Source organism: Megalobrama amblycephala, linkage group LG22 (genome assembly GCF_018812025.1).
Source record: "Megalobrama amblycephala isolate DHTTF-2021 linkage group LG22, ASM1881202v1, whole genome shotgun sequence".
Lineage (NCBI taxonomy): Eukaryota > Metazoa > Chordata > Actinopteri > Cypriniformes > Xenocyprididae > Megalobrama > Megalobrama amblycephala.
Window position 1 is genome coordinate 22,695,686 of NC_063065.1, and position 20,078 is coordinate 22,715,763.

Here is a 20,078-nt window from a genome sequence, read left to right on the forward strand (position 1 = left end):
TACTTTGTCACACTACATGATATTTGTGGAAGTGTCAGTGCATTTCACATGATGGCTGATTGTTTATTATTCATTTGTTTATGATGGGAAAGGTTTAATGTCTGTAACAGTTTAACAGAAGGATTGTTCATATTTGTGTCTAATTTTCATCATTTGTCTTTGTTTCAGACCACACTCACCCTCATACATTCACACAAACACAACTGCTCACAGACTTGACCTGTTTTCTGAATCCAGCGGATCATTAATAGTTTTGAGGATTGAACTCTTGGAGCTCTTACTCTCTAACCGAGTCAAGGACGATCTCAGCAGTCCAGAGGCTTCAGACACTGACAGTGTTTCATTATAAACTGATGAACATGAACAAACCTCATCTCTCCATTAGTCCAACTCTTCTGACTCATTTCAGAGAATAAAGTGTGGACAGTGAAGCTCATGTTTGATCATCAGGTGATTCTGTTCCTCTCAGAATAGAGCAGCTCCATCAGCAGATGTTCAGCGTCCTCACAGGAGCTTCATGTGACTGGAATCCACTGCTTCTCATTTCTGGTTACAAACTATAAGGCCCGGTTTCACAGACAGGGCTTTGCTTAAACAGAAATAGGCCTTAGTTCAGTTAGGGCATTAAAGTACTTTTATATTAACTAGAAAAAAAAAAAAAAAAAAAAAGTACTGGTGTACATCTTGAGACAAAACAACAGCACTGGCAAATTTTAAGATATGTCAGTCAGTTCAAGTTACTTTCAGTTAAAACAGCTCAAAAATGCATTTTAGTCTAGGACTAGCTTAAGCCATGTCTGTGAAACTGGGAGTAAAAGTTTAATGTTTCTGTCATGGAAATTACATTTTTAGTATTTTTTGAATAAAATGCCTCCTCCTCGGTTCTGCCAAGGCTAATTTCTCCTAATATTTTAAACACACAAATAAATTATATGTTATACTTTTTTTCCCACACAGCTTAATTGTAAATGCTGCATAAATATTCTGATATTTACTTTGACTTTCCTTTATTTCCTTCACTCATCAGATGTGTCACATTTCATCTCGAGCATCTTCACTGTTGTCTTCTTGTAATTGTTTGGTGTGATGGAAATATTAAATATTCTAAAGTTTCTTTCATTAGACAAGGACAGAATGATTAAATCTCTGCATAAAAAACATTAAAAAAGTTCAATGGGACCTTGTTGGGAAAAAAAAGTCTGATGTTGAAGAAACAGCCGTGTGTGACTCAAATACTCAAGATCAGGTTATAAATGGAGGTGAAACAGTCGCAGGTCTAGTTTGTTAACAGTGGGGTTTGTCCTCTGCTGGTTTGCTCTTGAAGAGCCTCTTGAGGAAGCAGAGCTGCAGGTATCCAGCGGTGATGATGACGAGACTCTGAACAGCAGACCAGATGTTCACATAAGTGGAGTTGGACTGAAGCAGGTAGAAATCAGCTCCTCGTCTCATTCGCTCGTAGTTGTAGTGACGCCACATGAGGAAGACAAACTTCTGCAGTCTGATGCTGCTCTGCTGTGTGCAGGTCAAGTTTATTCAGTTGGGTGGTGGGAAAAAAAAAATATATGTGAAATACAAGAAATCTCTTATTTTCTGTCAAAAAGAACAAAATATAGGCAATAATGTTATAATAATTAAGAGCAAATCACGTTACAGTAAGGATGTGTTTGTTGTTTATTACCTCAATGAAGGACAATGAACTGTTCATCTGTTTCATATCCTCCTCTTTCTTTTTCTACTCTTTTTCCTTTTGTTTCCCAATGTTTTGTCCCTCGTAATACACACCAAAGTTCAGGAAAACCTGCATGATCCCAAAGCGACTGTGGAAATTACTGAAGCACATCTGAGGAAGACCTGCTGAGATACAGAAGATTATTGATTGATTGATTGATTTTTTATATTTGTTACTTTTGCCGTTTAAAACTTTTATTATAGTACTTTGATGTTAATTAATTTAGTATAAAATTAATATTAATAATTAGCTAATATTAATAATATTAATGATTTATATTAATAATTAGAATTTAACACACATTTGGAACAACATAAATTTTTAAATCCTGTGTCTGTAATTCACTGCATGATCCTCATGAAATCCACTTTGAATTCTAAAAACAGGATTTTTCTCTTCATAATGTGGGCAGCAGATGTACTGAAACACACATCAAGGTGTTGTACTGATGAGTGTCACTAGGGGTCACTAATGCTTTAGTAATGCAAGTGCAACTGTTCAAGTGAATAAAGGCAGGAACTGTGAACTAATGGTGAGGAAAGCAGACTGCGGGGTGGCTCACATCGGCAGCGTCTGGGTCCAAAGTTGCCCTGACATACCAAACCGACGGACCGACGAGCTCCGACGCCAATTTAACATGTCGAATGGACTGGAAAAAAGTTTAGCTGATGGTGCAGAACACACTAAGAAAACTTAGTCGGCCGACGAACAAAAAATGCCCGACTGTCGGCTTGATGTGTTCCTGCCTTAAAACAACGGACATGACGTGTGGAAATATGCACCTGTGTCAGTGGTCTGATAAATTAAACATGGTACCAGGAGAAATAGATAAAACGTTTACAAAATGAGAGAGCCATCAAAGAGCCAGTGCTTCAATTTTATGACCCAGAAAAAACAGTCAAAGTGACAACTGATGGGTCCAAAGATGGACTTGGAGCGATATTACTCCAAAAATACAGAGTGGTTTCCCATAGTGTACACATCATGCACAATGACAGCAGCAGAGAGAAATTACTCACAGATAAAAAGAGACATTAGGCATAGTTTTCTGTGAGAAGATTCATCCAGAGTCTTCTGTTGCGCTTACAGAAGAACCATCTGACGTTTGAGTTTACTCCAGGTAAACTACAGGCAGTGGCCGATGCTCTTAGCAGAGCCAGCCTGCGTCACACCGGCAAAAGCAGCACAGAAAATCATGTTCAGATTCATGTAGAAGTGATAGCATATTACATGAAGTCATTTGTAAAATCAACTCACCTGGAGATGAGAAGCTATCAAGCCCATATCAGCATTTAGGAGATGAGTTTCTTTGAAGGAGCTCTTCTAAAAGGAAGTAGGATTACGGTCACTTTAGTTGGTGACAATGAACCTAAATTCAGTGGGCTGACATTCAAAGAGTTTTCAAAGCAATATGGATTCGGGCACATAACATCAAGTCCACATTAACCAGAGTCAAATAATGGGTTAGCCGAAAAGGCAGTGCAGATTGTGAAAAGTCTGCTGAAGAAAGCAGCTGAAGCTGGGGAGGATCCTCATCTTGAGATCCTGAACTACAGGTTCACCTTTAGAAGGTGGGAAATCTCCAGCAGAACTTCTGATGGGTAGGAAGCTGAGGACAAAGCTACCCTCAGCTGAACATTTGCTACAAAGCAAAGACCAATTTGAACCAAGGAAATGCAGCTCTAATGTTACAACAGAAATGCAAAAGCTTTACGCCCACTGGAATGTAAAGATTTAGTGCAAGTAAGATGTGATGGTAAACGGGGACCAAAAGCAAAGGTTCTGAAAGAGATCATGCCCAGATCTTATGAAGTACTCACAAGTATGGTAATACTCTTCGCAGAAACAGGAGGGATTTGTTGAAAAGGTTAGCGGCGCGCGCGATCAAGTGTAGCAGTGACAGTGTAGCTGCACAGCCCCCTCTGTTGGTGAATATAATCACTACACGATTGCTCCGATAACCAACAGGCTGATGTATGTTGGTCGGGCATTTTTGCAATGAATTTGCGGGTTATTTTGAACGAGCTTTAAAACGGGGACATTTCCAGGGACAGCTCCAGTCGGGGACAGTGCACTAAAAACCGGGACTATCCCCGGAAAACGGGGACGTCTGTTCACTACGTTCACAAACCACTGTTAATTTTAACAGGGAGCAGACAGAAGGCGCTCAAAGAGTGCTCCCTCTGTAATCACTAAAAAGTTGTCATATCTCACAAAGTTCTATTATAATACATTACATTGTATCACTATTTACATAATGTCTAAATGTCTTTGTTTTTATGAGAGAATTTGCAATCGTGCAAACTCATAGTCCACTCACTGCTCTTTTTTTTTTTTCAGTGATATGCTGCTCTAGGTTGGGGCGGGAATTGGCACTTGGTAGAAGGGAAACATAATTTAGATTTAGAATAACTAATCGGGTGATAACTTTTTGATATAAGTGAAATAATTCTAAACGAATTTCCCAAAAATAAATGAATTAATTAACTTAATCCCTCTCCCTTTTGCCGCCCTCACTGTGCTGCCGCCCTCGTCCTCGTGTACATATAAAAGTATTTGCAGATGACGGCACTAAATAAAATGCTGTATGAACCATGTTACATATGGTCTGAAAAATCAATTTGGAAATTTGAGTCTGGAAAAGTATGGAATTTTGAAACTGAAATGTTACACTATTTTACACATTTTACACTAAGGTTAAATAGTTCCAACTCATCACGAGACAATCCGGGTCTTAATCCCCAGGGACTTTATTGTGTATTGATACTCAAATGATCTTCAAATATACATGTTCTCCCAGAGTTAATTTAATGTTCACAATATCAAGTAAGAACATTGGGGAATTACAATTGTCAATTTAAAATACTTTGGCATGATTGTGATCTGAATTGACATCTTTTGTGTGGGGAAGTCAGACAAAGAGTCAATGGCAGTTCTGGTGATGGGAAGAATTCAAATTTTGACGTTTTCAATTGGCAGACTAGTCAGCCAATTTCTGACCAATGAAAACAGGCAATCCAGCCCTCTGAAATTAGCATAAGCTGTGTAGTGTGCGCTTTAAATAGCCACTCATGTTTTTGTAATTTTCTTGAATTGTTATGTGCACATCAACACACGCATTCAGAGATTGCATTAATTCAATTACCTTTAGAGCTGTAACATGTTGCGAAATTAATAACAGTTTCTGTAAATGCTACATTTTCATCACTGATAAAAATGTTTTTTTTTTTATGCCTCCAAAGTTGATGTCCAAGAGTCAAGCTGGTGAAAATTTGTGGGAAACTGCACTTCTTGCCACACCCAAAATGTGGGAAAGTTCAATGAACCTGAAACTAGTAGGGGAGGGGTGATTCAGGGGTGCTTATTTACCAGAGAAACAAGCGCGCCGACCATCTTTAGAATATTGTCTTTGAACTTCCGTTTTTGCGGTAGCCCTGTATATTTCTATGGCATCGCTGTTGAAGAATAATTTGCTGGTGAAGTGGATTTACCTGTTGTAGAGTTAATGAAAGCTATCATGAGCATTGTTATGTTTAAAGCAGATGTCTTAAAGGATTAGTCCACTTTTAAATAAACTTTTCCTGATAATTTAATCACCCCCATGTCATCCAAGGTGTCCATGTCTTTCTTTCTTCAGTCAAAAAGAAATTAAAGTTTTTGATGAAAACATTCCAGGATTTTTTTTTTTTTTCCATATTGTAGACTTCAATGGGCACCAAACAGTTGAAGGTCAAAATTAGTTTCACTGCAGCTTCAAATTGTTCAACATGATCCCAGATGAGAAATAATGGTCTTATCTAGTGAAACAATTGCTCATTTTCTGAAAAAAAAAAAAGGAAAATTATTTAAGTATTAACCTTAAATGCTCATCTTGAACTAGCTCTCTTCTTCTTCTCCTCTATTAGAATTCCAGCAGTGTAGACACTACTAAGCGTAATACTGCCCTCCACAGGTCAAAGTTTGAAAGAATTGTTATATACTATTGAACTAGCATATTGCAAATAAAAAATAGTTCAAACTTTGACCTGTGGAGGGCAATATTACGCTTAGTAGTGTCTACACTGCTGGAATTCTAATAGAGGAGAAGAAGAAGAGAGCTAGTTCAAGATGAGCATTTCTGGTTAAAACGTATATAATTTTCCATTGTTTTTCAGAAAATTAGCGATGGTTTCACTAGATAAGACCCTTATTTCTCATCTGGGGTCGTGTTGAACAATTTGAAGCTGCAGTGAAACTAATTTTGAAAATCTTAAAATCTTAAACTGTTTGGTGCCCATTGAAGTCTACTATAAGGAGAAAAATCCTTATAGAATAAATTTTTCATCAAAAACCTAATTTCTTTTCGACTGAAGAAAGAAAGATATGGACATCTTGGATGACGTGGGGGTGAGTAAATTATCAGGAAAAGTTTATTTAAAAGTGGACTAATACTTTAACAAATGTTTAGACCGGGAAGATTTTAAAATGAGCAGTTCTTTCGTAAATACATACGATCGCTGTGGAAATACAAGCCGGAAGTCAAAAGACAACGAGCGCAGCGCTGAAAAAGGGCGGGGCTACATAAGGTCTATAGGAGCGCCTTTTCTACCCAATGAAATACCTTCCAAACATTCGTTGCCTGAATACAGCCAATCAGAGGGAGAAAATCCAGCCATGTGAAATTACCATGAGATTCGAATACATATCCAGTGCAAATCTCCGGCACTGTGAAGTTTATGCTGAACACTGACATTCCCGAACCAGTATGTTCTTGAAGGACAAAGAAATGTATGAAATCAGAACAAAAGAGACTTGAGCAAAAACATAAAGTTCAAGGGGTTTTCCTGTTCTAGTTTTTTAGCGCCGGTCTGGTCACGCCCACCGCAGAGCGCTTTATTCATATGCTAATAACCTGAAATAAGACAGAAATGTGGTAAACGCCCCCTATCGATACGATAAAATTAGCAGCAAACATTAGTTTGGCTTTATTGACCTTTCATCACGATGGCTCGTCACGCACCCCAGGAAGATCTCCTGATGACTGTAGACAGCGAGGAAGAGTTCAGTTCTTCATCAGAAGACGATGAAGACATTGATGATGAAGGCCTGCACTTTGAGGATGGCTTTGATCCAGCGCAGGACACATTTTCTGATGAGTAAGACATTTATTCTTCATTTAGTTATTAGAGTCGCTTACACATATAGCGCTTTCAGTCCCATATGGCCAGACAGAAATCTACCAGTTTGAAATATTGTGAAATGTGTTGTCCTGTGGACTTTTCATTACATTTAAATGTCTTACGAAACGAGCATTTTTATTCTCTATAATGTGGCAGGGGAAATGTTTAGACTATATTCTAATGGTCTAGTTTGGGTTTGCTGTAAAATGCTGCTTCATCAACAGAGCTTAAAGGGATAGTTCAGCCAAAAATGAAAATTAGTCCATGATTTACTCACCCTCAAACCATCAGAGATACATTTAAAAATATCCTTAGTCCTCCAAGATGTATTATGGTTGTGAATGTTACCCCATAAAAAAAAAAAAAAAAAAAAAAAAAAAAAATCATATATATATGATTAGATTATTTATTTATTTTTGTTTTTTTTTAATGATGGATGCATTTTTTTCTGTCTTCAGAATTTGGGGTACCATTCACAACCAATAGCCTATAAACTTTGGAGGACTAAGGATATTTAAATGTATCTCTGATTGTGTTCACCTGAAAGGATATAGTCATTTACACCTAGGATGGCTTAAGGGTGAGTAAATCATTTTTGGCTGAACTATCCCTTTAACTGTGTTCTCCATTATCTGCTTAGGTGTAAATGTTTTGAACTTGCATGACATAAGGTTATTGATGCCCCATCAACACATATAAAGCATGTGACCATATCCATTAATTGCCAATCACTTATGCATGCACTGGTATGCCACCTTGGACAATCTAAGCTGAGAAATGTTTACTAACATTTACCTTTTCTTTTCTTAGGGATGTGATTCCTTCACGTGCACCTCATACAGGAGCGGCACACAAGCATCGTTCAGTTTTCAATGCAGTTGAGAATCTTAATGAGTAAGTGTGTTTTTACCCCCTCGTGTTACAGATGACAGTTTCATTTTGTTTACATACTGTGAAATAATACACACAAAGTATATGTTTGTAATGAGTGGGCAATATATCAGTTTTAGTAAATGATCATGTTGTGATCCTGTTGTCAGCATGCTCACTTTTGTCTTCTCCCCCCACAGATGTGAGAATGACAGCGAACAGATACCTGTTGCAAAGAGAGCCAGGAATCTGTCATGGAAAGCAGAAACTGATGTCGACATTAATCCAAAGACTCTGAGATTCCTGCCTGCGCGGAAACCTGGGCCGCAGTCGAGTCTCGCTGACTCTCACTCCCCTATGAGTCTTTTCAAACTGTTTTTCTCAGAGAGCGCCGTGTCAAATCTGTGCCACAACACAAACGCTCAGGCTGCCAGGGCACTTGCAAAGGGTCGCAAATACAGTTGGACAGATGTCAGCGCTGACGAGATGTACCGCTACATTGGACTCGTTTTCTACATGGCCACGGTGAAGATGAGCTCCATTGCCGACTACTGGCGGCAGGACAGTCTTTTCTCTTTGCCTCTTCCTGCCACAGTTATGTCAAGGGACAGATACCGCACCATTTCATGGAATTTGCACATGAGTCACCCAGATGCAGACAAGGAAAATGACAAAAAGAGGGGCACATCTGAACATGGCCAGCTTTTCAGGATCAGACCCCTCTTGGACACCATCCGTATTGCGTGCAAAACCTTCTATCATCCTAGAAGAAATTTAGCTGTGAAGGAAAGACTGGTGGCATGCAGAGCAAATGCAGGAATGACACGGTTCACGAAAACCAAGCCAACAAAGCTGGGCTTCAAGTTTTTTGTCCTTGCTGACACATCAAATGAATATACTGTGGACTTCTCTGTGTACACGGGCAAGAACAGCTTTCCTACAGGCCATGGGATTTCATACAATGCTGTGATGTCTCTTCTGGACAAGAAAGCTTTGGGCTCTGGGTACCATGTTTACATGGACGATTTCTTTACAAGTCCAAAGCTCTTAACAGACCTGCTTTCTATGAAGTTTGGTGCTTGTGGGACTTACAGAGACTACAGGAGGGGCTTCCCACAGAGCGCATCTAATTCACTGACCAAAAAGTCCACCAGGGGATCCATCAGGTGGATTCGGGATGGGCCTCTTGTGTGTGTGAAGTGGATGGACAAAAAAGAGGTGTCTGTTTGTTCCACCATCCATGCTGCCTATACAGGAGACCGTGTGCAAAGAAAAGTGAAAGCACAAGATACATGGAGGACAAAGACTTTTCCGTGTCCCTCACCTGTGACTGCGTACAACCACCACATGGCGGGTGCCGACCTGTCCGATCAGCTGTTGGAGTATTTCACTGCACAGCACAAAACCATGAAGTGGTACAGAAAAGTCTTTCTACACTTCTTGGACATTGCTGCCACCAACGCTTTCATATTGCACAAGGAGCTACACGGCAACATGACGCACAAGGAGTTTATGGAGCAGCTTGTTGCAGATCTCTGTGGTGTGTCTCAGAAAGCAGCACCGAAACAGACCAGTATTGACCACGTGCCGGTTCCAGGAGCTGAGCTGACCTCGAATGTCAGAAAAATTGCCACTTCCGGTCGCCGCATATGTGCGCATTGCAAAGCAGTGTTTGGCAAGAAGCAACAGACACCTTGGAAATGCCAGGCATGTGATGTTCACTTGTGTCTTCAGTTGAACAGGAACTGTTTCCAGGAATGGCACAAAAGTGTGTGAGTGAATTCAAAATGTGCCTTTAATCACACACTCCTTTTTTGTTTGATTTTATTGAGCATATTGTGCACTATGTTTGTAAATAAATAAAAAAAAAAAAAAAAAAAAAAAATCTCACATTCTCATTCATTTTTAATTTTCATATTAATAGACCCATTATGGAATGAACCAATAGGGAATGGGGTGTTAAAGGCACCATATTTATGACCACTGGCACTGTCTTGCTTACTGCCTTTCTAAAACAAGAAAATCTATGTAGCATATAATTGCACTACAATCTGTGCTGAATACAGTGTATTGAGATGTTTGCCTTACAGTATAGACCTTATGTAGCCCCGCTCCTTTTCAGCGCTGCGCTCGTTGTCTTTTGACTTCCGGCTTGTATTTCCACAGCGATCTTATGTATTTATGAATGAACTGCTCATTCAATGAACTGCACATAAAATCTTCGCGTTCTACTGACATTTGTTAAGACACTCGCTTTAAACATTACAATGCTCATGATAACTTTTTAACTCTACAACAGGTAAATCCACTTCACCAGCTAATTATTCTTCAACAGCGATGCCATAGAAATATACAGGGCTTCCGCGAAAACGGAAGTTCAAAGACAATATTCTAAAGATGGCGGCGCGCATGTTTCTCTGGAAAATAAGGTCTATAAATAGCTGAAATAAGCTCAAATATAGAGAATGTCCAACTTTTCAGGATCCAGATGAACACCTCAGGTTGTGATAAGAGATTTTAGACCTCCATGTACTATTCTGAGAAATTCACAACAGGCAACATCTACATGTATTCTCTTGCTTTTGCCAGCATAATCCACTAAACATCTTCCCGTCGTTCTCTGGCACATTTACTGAATAATTGGTTGTTCTAGTTCATCCAGGGTTTCTCAGGAAAACAGGAACAGAGCACTGAATTGAAAAAATGAATTATTGGATCATTAAAACCTCTTGTCCCTTAAAATCTCACTAACCAGCCAAACAAAGTTGGAAACCCCGATACTCTTAGTTTATGAATAAAATAACTATCATTGTTCAGTAAGTTTCAAGAGCAAAGTTATATCTATTTAAATTCAGCAAAATGAGAAGTTTTCTCAGTTTTGGTTCAGGGTAAAGAGAAATGGAGTATGTTTGGTATTACGTGTGAGGCACAAAATATCCTCACTAATATAGTGGACCATAAGGAAAATGTATAATTACTGCATGTCATGAGAGCCGCATTTCTTTTCACAAGAAGAAAAGTAAGAAAAATATTGTCCTGGGTCAGAAAACTATTGTAACCCCTGATGATTTCAGATCAAAGACACACATAATGAAAATGTATTTAAGTTAAAACATTAACACTTGCCTGATCAGACTTACACTACATATTTAGTTTATTATTATTATTATTATTATTATTATTATTAATATTATTATTATTATTGACATTCTACCAGAAATGTACATTTTCACTTCAAAAAATCTTGGGGGGAAAAATATCTTATTCTTAAATCTGAACATTGCGTCATATAGAGGACATGTTAAACTATGAGAAACACATATCATGCCATCTCAGCATGTTTTATGATTGAATAAAATACATTTTTATATGCATTTCACCCCTAAAATGTCAGGCCCCGTCACAGACAAATTTGTAAATGTTAGAATAGTTTCCTAATGAATTTCTTTGATACAAATAGCATTTTCTTTTTGGTCACATGTCCCTGATTGTATCTAACATGGTTTTGTAATTCCTATAAGAAATATAAGCAACTATTCGGTCAACTGTAGTACACAAAATCACAGAATACCCGTCAGGCATTTATATATTTTTAAAAGAACTACCTTTACATAGGAGTCTACACAGTTAAAGAGATTAATTCATCAATATTTCCTCAAATACTACATTTTTATATCATAATTTCCTCTGTGACAGGACTGACATAATGGATTTCATTGACAACTGATATAGTCCAAACATAATTTTAATTAAAACTAATTTCATTTTATTTCAATATATAAACATATTTCATTTAACAATTTATTTAAAAGTTCATTAAAATTGAATTTATCAATCACATGGCCAGATACAATAACAATACACAACTAGAAAGTGCACAAACACAGACAGGAGTGAAAACACAATTGCAGTGGTACGACTAAAGGCCTCTTGTAGCTCTTTGACTTTGTCCTGGAGCTTCTCTTTCTTAGATCGCTTTCGCCCCTCTCTATTTTACCTGCAACACACACCACACATACTGTCACACAACCATTTAAGTCATTTAAAGGTTACACTACTCTATTCAGTTACTGTGTCGTTCTATGAAAATATAACTTCATAATATAAAGTACATTTTACTATGATACAGCAAATGTAATCCATAGACATTTAACTGAATAGCACAATGTAAAGTAACTGTGGTGCCACATCATATTACGGCTCAGTAATAACAGGGTAATACTACGGTAATATCTACATTATTACTTAGAAAATTACATGGAAATAACAAAATTGCATGTAATTTCCTAGGTATTAATGTATATATTACCATGGTATCACTGTTATTACTAAGCTGCAATACAAAGTGAAATTTCATTAATATTATTAATATTAATATATAAAGTTGCAACCTCAAAAGCAGTGCCACACATGCCTAGGTAAAAGAGGGACAACATTTTTAAAAAAAGTGTAGATGAGCATAAAAACCTTCAAATTTACAGTGTAATGTCTATTTATTCAAATGATATTTTGCTATGGCATGCATTAAATACATTATATGCAATAAAGGTAATAAAAAAGAACAATGCCATGCATTTGTCAGGCCGTGTCACAGGAAAGTGACAGGACTGATGTGACGGGGCCTGACGGTCGGCCATTTTGAACTGCCATTACTCAGGCTGCTAACATAAAAACTGTTAACATGCAAGCAAGGAATTTCAGGAACCTTTTTAGACTTGTTTTGGATTTAAAAAATGTCATTATTTTCTGGGATGCTTTACCATGACGGGGCCTGACCCTTTAGCTCGTCAAAGAAAAAAAAAAAAAAAAAAAACATACAAAAACAAGCTTAAAATCATAAAATTCAACGATAGAACTCACCCTTGATCAGTGTCAGCTTCACCTCAGTCAAATGATGTCACTTCCTCTGAGTCATACCCTTAAAGGCCTATTGCAAACATTTAGAGTTTTATGTGAACGTGACAGGACTGACCGAAAACATGGGGACAGTTGTAAAATAGTATTTATTTGTAGAATTTATGTAGAATTTAATGTTTTAATGTGAATGATAACAGCTTAAACTTGTTATTGATGGAGTTTTTTTCTAAATAAAAAATTTTATCACAAAACTAAAGCTGTAGCGCCAATTTGGCTGAGGACAATGACAAAAACAGATTTGTAATTTTCAAAAGTGTTTTTAATAAAGAAAAAAAAAAATAAAATCTGAGAACCTAAAGAATGACATATTAATTTACAGAACAACTCACAGAAATCAACCATCAGTCAGTTTTAGACATTTTTTTGGATGAAATACTTTTTAGTCACTGTAACACTTCAAGGACAGATAGTGTACGTTTCTGGTAGAATGTCCCATTTTATTATAAGGACAGATCTGCTGGCCGAAGATGAGGGTCAGACAGGAGAGTCACAAACAAACTCGGATCCTCCGGATGATGTTCGTGTGCTTCAAGCTGCCCAAAACAACAGCTGTATGAAAGCCTCCTCACGCCCCTCACTAATGCTGGTTTCATTAAAGTCGCATTCAGACTGTTTTCTGAACACAAAGAGGACGCGTTCAGGCTTTTATCAACTTTTCCATTAAAACTATCCATCAAATTTACACGCAGCTTTTCCCCGTGGCTGATGCTCGCCTTGGATTTGGTCTGACTGAGGCAAAAGAAACATTTCCTCTCCGCGTATTTTAGTCTCCAGTGAAAGTTCAGAACCTCTGCTCGGTGCTCACTTTGTTTTTACTGCGACAAACTATTTGACCGCTTCAGTTTTGCCCCAAATGTAAGAGAAGAAAACACAATCGTGAGGGGCTCGTGGAGGCGCAGAGACACCGAGCAGGGCGGGTTGAGTCTATAAGGTTCTCATGTGTTATTTAAGAGCGCAGCGGCGCTCGAGCGCTGATCATTGCTGAAACCAGACAGCGTTTGAAAGACTGTAGATCCGATCCGAGAGAGAGATGGCAGAAACCGCTCCAGCCCCGGCTGCTGCCGCCCCGGCCAAAGCGCCCAAAAAGAAGTCAGCTGCGAAAGCCAAGAAAGCAGGTCCAGGTGTCGGTGAACTCATCGTCAAAGCTGTGTCCGCATCCAAGGAGAGGAGCGGCGTGTCCCTCGCCGCCCTGAAGAAAGCTATCGCCGCCAGCGGCTACGACGTGGAGAAGAACAACTCCCGCGTCAAGATCGCCATCAAGAGCCTGGTGACTAAAGGCACCCTGGTGCAGGTCAAAGGGACCGGCGCTTCGGGCTCATTCAAGCTCAACAAGCAGAAAGCCGAGACCAAGAAGAAGCCGGTCAAGAAAGCGGCTCCTAAAGCGAAGAAGCCCGCGGCCAAGAAACCCGCTGCTGCCAAGAAGCCCAAGAGCGCAGCGGCAAAGAAGCCCGCCGCCAAGAAATCGCCCAAGAAGGCCAAGAAACCCGCCGCCACAGCCGCTAAGAAGGCGACGAAGAGCCCCAAGAAGGCAAAGAAGCCAGCAGCCGCTAAAAAAGCAGCCAAGAGCCCCAAAAAGGCCAAGGCGGCTAAACCTAAGGCGGCAAAGCCTAAAGCCGCCAAGCCTAAAAAGGCAGCGCCCAAAAAGAAATAAAGTCTTTACTGTTTCTCCTCAACGGCTCTTTTAAGAGCCACCCACCAACTCTGAATAAAGAGCAAAACTCGTGTATATTATAGAAAAAGCCAAGATATAATGATCTTTTAGACTGCATTCAGAACAGACAAGCCATCCAGTTCTGAAAATAAACTCGAACCATTTTTATAAGATACTGATACACTCCAAATAGGATATTGTAAAACAAAGTACAGACAGAATTTACACACAACATACAAAATATTTACACACAACACTGGAAAATTGCGACAATATATATTTAAATGGTAAATATATATTTAAATGGTTTATTTAAATATATATATATATATATATATATATATATATATATATATATATATATATATATGGTTTCATGGTCAGAAATATGTGCATAATTATTCCGGCAGAAAGGGGGTTGGGCTTTGGAGGGAAGTTCAGTGATTGGTTTAAATCTTTACAGACTCTAAACCAATGAGCGACTGACACTCTAGATTAAAGACAGTATGTGGAGACCAGAAATCTCATTGTGTTTTTTCTGTCTGCGAGAGTTACAGTAACTGAATTAACAATGAGTGGAAGAGGCAAAACCGGAGGAAAAGCAAGAGCCAAGGCCAAGACTCGCTCATCCAGGGCAGGACTGCAGTTCCCCGTCGGCCGTGTTCACAGGCTTCTCCGCAAAGGCAACTACGCCGAGCGCGTCGGTGCTGGTGCTCCTGTTTATCTGGCGGCTGTGCTCGAGTATCTTACCGCTGAGATCCTGGAGTTAGCTGGAAATGCCGCTCGGGACAACAAGAAGACCCGCATCATCCCCCGTCATCTGCAGCTGGCGGTGCGCAACGACGAAGAGTTGAACAAACTTCTGGGCGGAGTGACCATCGCTCAGGGCGGTGTGCTGCCCAACATCCAGGCTGTGCTGCTGCCCAAGAAGACCGAGAAACCCGCCAAATCTAAGTAAAGCTATTAAAGATTGTTTTACTGACCCAAAGGCTCTTTTAAGAGCCACCCATTTTATCTGATGAAGAGTGCCTTTCTTTGTTAATAATTTAAAATAATCATAAACTCTTTCGGTTGAGAAGAGAAAAAATAAGGCCCATCAATCCAGTAAAATGTACGAGGTGTGTATTATTATTTTAAACACATTAAGATCCCCTGATGTGTCTGTAGAGATCGTTCTTTAGGAGGCGTGTAGGATCGCCAACTAACTCATCTCCTCTATAACATAGTTATTTGTTTTGATGTATTAAATATTTTGATAATTACCTTAAATAAAAACCAATATACACATCGGCGTCAGAAATTGACCCATGTTACTCTGGGTGTTTTGTTTTATCACGGCCACAAGCTGCTTTTATATATTTTAGACTTTATACTGCTTTTATACAGACTATAATGTGTTTTTGTTCCAATCCAAAATCTGCACAACCACTGGGAATTAAGTGTTTCAGAATAAATTAAGAAATACAACAATGTTAGTATGAAGCCCATGGAGGTGTCAATCATGTACACTGAGTCAACCGAACAAAGCACATTTGAGCGGGAAACCCTCCGCTTGTTTGAAAAAAAAAGGAAACGCGCAGTCATTGGCTAGCAGTCATGGGCACACGTCACAGATTAGCCAATCACAAGCTTCCGCACCCTCCCGACACTATGAGCTCATGGCCTCACAATGCCTTAAAAGCAGGCGTGTAACACAGAGCAGCAACAGAGAAGTTCACTTGCAGCAATGGCAAGAACCAAGCAGACCGCTCGTAAATCCACCGGTGGCAAAGCCCCGAGGAAGCAGCTCGCTACCAAAGCCGCCCGTAAGAGCGCTCCGGCCACCGGCGGCGTCAAGAAGCCCCATCGTTACAGGCCCGGGACCGTGGCTCTCCGAGAGATCCGCCGTTATCAGAAGTCCACCGAGCTGCTGATCCGCAAACTGCCCTTCCAGCGGCTGGTCCGAGAAATCGCTCAGGACTTCAAGACGGATCTGCGCTTCCAGAGCTCCGCTGTCATGGCCCTGCAGGAGGCCAGCGAGGCTTATTTGGTCGGTCTGTTTGAGGACACCAACCTGTGCGCCATCCACGCCAAGAGGGTCACCATCATGCCCAAAGACATTCAGCTGGCCCGCCGTATCCGCGGAGAGCGCGCCTAAACCCGCATCAGCCACATCAAACCCCAAAGGCTCTTTTAAGAGCCACCAAAATTACACTGAACGAGACCATTTCCAGTTTAACGCTTAATGAGTCGAAAGTTGTATTAACACTAGTTAGTACGCCTCAAAAATTATAATTACTATTTAATAAAAAAAAAATTATGCATTTTATTTTTTGTCTTTGAGAAATGCAGTGTACAATGTGTTTAAATGAGTAATATTTGTACAAATTGTAACTAATAGTGTAAACACACATTCTTTAGTTTTTCACAATTACAAAAACATTTCTTGAAACCTTTGCTCATTTTCTCACAGCATTAAACACAAAACCAAATCTTTATTAACAAAACCCCTTACATCCAGAGCATCTAGTTACACAATGTTTATTGTATACAGTAAACATAATTTGTAATTATGTAAAAGTATATTAACTAGGTTGAATATATTGTACACCATATGCACTCCAAGTTTAGTGTATATTCAGCACTTGCATACTGTAAAAATACTGTAATTCAAATGCAAAAGCCCAAAACATAAAAAAAAAAAAAAAAATTAAACGTATTTTACAGTACACTCAAAAAAGTTGTGCAACTGCAAAACTGTGTTGGGTTCAGCCAGAGAACTTTGTCCTGTGCAGATCCAGCCTTGACACTCTCCACACCATCCTCTTCCTCATCTTACACGTACTCTTCGTCATCTTCCTCCTCTTCCTCTCAGATTGTTTCCATCAATTGCTCGTATCATCATTCAATGCACCTGTGCACTCTGAGCTGCTTTATATTTCCCACAGCTGGTTTGATCACATCATTTTTCAGCTGTTGTTTGTAAACAATGACGACTGTGTTGTAGTTTTGTTTAATTTTGTCCCTTGTGTTTCCTGTTGTCCAACACAAGTGCATCACAGTGTGTTTCAGTGAGTGAGAATGTGTTTAAAGTTTTGAGGAAAAAAAAAAAAAAGTGCATGATGTGCTGAAATGGTTTCTAACTGCCTGAAATCATTTAAGGTTTTACATTATTATTCAATAAACGGGTCCCGGCCACTGACCATTTGATTCAGAGAATGAAGTTTAGTGTTTTAGTAGTTGTGAAAAACTCTCATTTTATACAGTTTTAACCAGTGACCTTTTATCCAGGTGTTTGTCACTTCTTTTTATCTTCAGAAAGTCTGCCAAAAAACATACAGTTGGGTATTTTCCAACTCTTTTTAACCCATTTAAGCCCACCGGTAACTATAGTTGTCACAGTGTATGGTTGTCATTTTCCTTTTGTAAGTATTTTTCTAAATGTTATCCATGGTTTATGTCTCAATGACATGCAAGAAAACAACTAAATAAAGGACTTTGAGAACAACAACAACAAAAAAAAGGTATTCACTTCCTTCCTGTCACATGAGACTGTCAACTTCCAACTGCAGGAAGAATGGTGAAGGCAAACCCCCCCCCAAAGAGAAGTTATTTCCATGTTACTGTTAAGTATTTTTTGTTGACATATATATATATATATATATATATATATATATATATATATATATATATATACATACACACATTTACATGAGGGTCTCTAGAATCATCCAAACGAAACAAATCTGACAAGAGATCTATAGTTTTTTGTAGACTTAGTCAAAAGTCCAAGCAGCAACTATAGTTGTCTGTTGGTCAAATGTTCCCCATGATACATATATCACGGGGAAATGGGGTATACTGTGTTTAATGGGTTAATAAATCAAGGTTATTGATTTAGTGCTTTTTGCTTTCATAATATTTTATATCGTTATATATTATATATTGTATATTGTTGTTGTTTGTTTATTATTATTATTATTTTATATGTATATGTGACCCTGGACCACAAAATCTGTCAATTTTTTGAAAATGAATAAATAATCTTTCCATTGATGTGTGGTTTGTTAGGATACAACAATTGGCCGAGATACAACTATTTGAAAATCTGGAATATGAAGGTGCAAAAAAAAATCAAAATATTGAGAAAATTGCCTTTAAAGTTGTCCAAATTAAGTCCTTATCAATGCATATCCTCTCACAAAAATACATTTTTAATATGTTTACGGTAGATCATTTACAAAATATCTTCATGGAACATGATCTTTACTTAATATCCTAATGATTTTTGACATAAAAGAAAAAAAAAAAATCAATAATTTTGACCCAAACAATGTATTGTTGGCTATTGCTACAAATAATAATACTGTAAATACCGTGCGACTGGTTTTGTGGTCCAGGGTCTGTATATTTTTCTAATGAATAATGTAGTTTAACTTTTTGATTCACAATGTCCTGTTGGGGAAACTTAATGGCTGCACTTTGTTCTGCACTTTAAGACAAAAAAACAAAAAACAAACAAATATTGTGTTTCATATTCAAGAGATTATAAAGATAGATGCAGCTTTTTTTGGTTTGTGTCGAATGTTCTTCGACTTTATACATAATAAATTAGTTTATGGATAAAGATTCATCTGATGAAAGCAGTTATTTTGAGTTAGATGCCAAATGTTCTCCTCCTATTCAAATTTGACACTGAAGGGGTGCATACAACATATTTGCCGCACATTCAAATAGGATGAGAAAAAAGAAAAGAAAAAGAAAAAAAAACAGTGGAAAATAAATGCAGAACATGTTCACATAGGACACTATTACCAGAACTATATGCATGAAACCATTCATAAAAAAATTGGGCACAAATTAGATATTTAGCTCATCCACAGATTTATCAAATCTTCTAGCTACTCTCTAATAGCAGCATGGTCTGTTTGAAACTTTTAGCGCAGGATGAAGGCCAGAGAAGAGATGAATGTTTATGCAGGTGCAGATTCAGCTAAGAGACCTACAGTTTAAATCCCAGAGGCCTGAAATAATTTATATTCTGCACATATATCTGAACTGTCTGCACAACTGTCTGCACATATATCTGAATTATTATTTGACATTATGTCCGAGAACCATATTCTGGTCGGCCAGAAAGGGGCCACCAGTATTAGGTCGACCCTCTCCTGGCGAACCTTCTCCAGAACTCCGGGGAGCAGTGAGATCGGGGGAAATGCATACAGGCGCAGCCTCGGCCACGTCTGTAGCATAGCATCCAGCCCTAGAGGTGCTGGGTGCTGCAGGGAATACCACAGAGGGCACTGAGATGACTCCTCTGTGGCAAATAGATCGACTTGAGCTCGACCGAATGTTTTCCATATTAGTTCCACCACCTCGGTGTGGAGTTTCCATTCCCCCGGACTCGCGCTCTGCCTCGACAGAGCGTCCGCCCTGACATTCAACCGCCCGGGAATATAAGCAGCTCTCAGAGAGAGGAGCTTTCCGTGGGACCAGAGGAGGATGCGGCTGGCCAACTTTGATAATATGCGAGACCGCATGCCCCCCTGATGGTTGATGTAAGAGACCACCGTAGTGTTGTCCGTGCGGACCAACACATGGTGATCCCTCAGGTCTGGGAGGAAGTGTCTCAGAGCTAGAAACACCGCCATCATCTCCAGACGATTTATGTGCCAGGAGAGCTGATGGTCCTCCCAAAGACCCTGAGCTGAGCAACCACTCATGATCGCCCCCCAGCCCGTGAGAGAAGCATCTGTCGTAAGCATTACACGAC

General features: G+C 39.1%; 4 protein-coding genes and 1 gene segment (V, D, J or C); 4 read left to right on the forward strand and 1 right to left on the reverse strand.

The window, feature by feature from the left end:
• Positions 1–20,078, reverse strand: part of LOC125258304 — a 725,453-nt gene that overhangs the window by 246,460 nt on the left and 458,915 nt on the right.
• LOC125258325 overlaps positions 1–20,078 on the forward strand; it is a 116,476-nt gene that overhangs the window by 28,381 nt on the left and 68,017 nt on the right.
• LOC125258315 (histone H1-like) lies at positions 13,582–14,398 on the forward strand. Its single transcript, XM_048175223.1, has one exon. It carries the CDS (start codon positions 13,706–13,708, stop codon positions 14,324–14,326), a length of 621 nt encoding a protein of 206 aa, XP_048031180.1. The 5' UTR covers positions 13,582–13,705; the 3' UTR covers positions 14,327–14,398.
• On the forward strand, positions 14,856–15,335 carry LOC125258318 (histone H2A-like). The gene has a single exon (XM_048175225.1). It carries the CDS (start codon positions 14,898–14,900, stop codon positions 15,282–15,284), a length of 387 nt encoding a protein of 128 aa, XP_048031182.1. The 5' UTR covers positions 14,856–14,897; the 3' UTR covers positions 15,285–15,335.
• On the forward strand, positions 16,044–16,509 carry LOC125258331 (histone H3). Its single transcript, XM_048175231.1, has one exon. It carries the CDS (start codon positions 16,053–16,055, stop codon positions 16,461–16,463), a length of 411 nt encoding a protein of 136 aa, XP_048031188.1. The 5' UTR covers positions 16,044–16,052; the 3' UTR covers positions 16,464–16,509.

Excerpts from the sequence above, each read along its gene's own strand:
- LOC125258315 (XM_048175223.1), top strand. The coding sequence starts at position 13,706 with ATGGCAGAAACCGCTCCAGCCCCGGCTGCTGCCGCCCCGGCCAAAGCG.
- LOC125258318 (XM_048175225.1), top strand. The coding sequence starts at position 14,898 with ATGAGTGGAAGAGGCAAAACCGGAGGAAAAGCAAGAGCCAAGGCCAAG.
- LOC125258331 (XM_048175231.1), top strand. The coding sequence starts at position 16,053 with ATGGCAAGAACCAAGCAGACCGCTCGTAAATCCACCGGTGGCAAAGCC.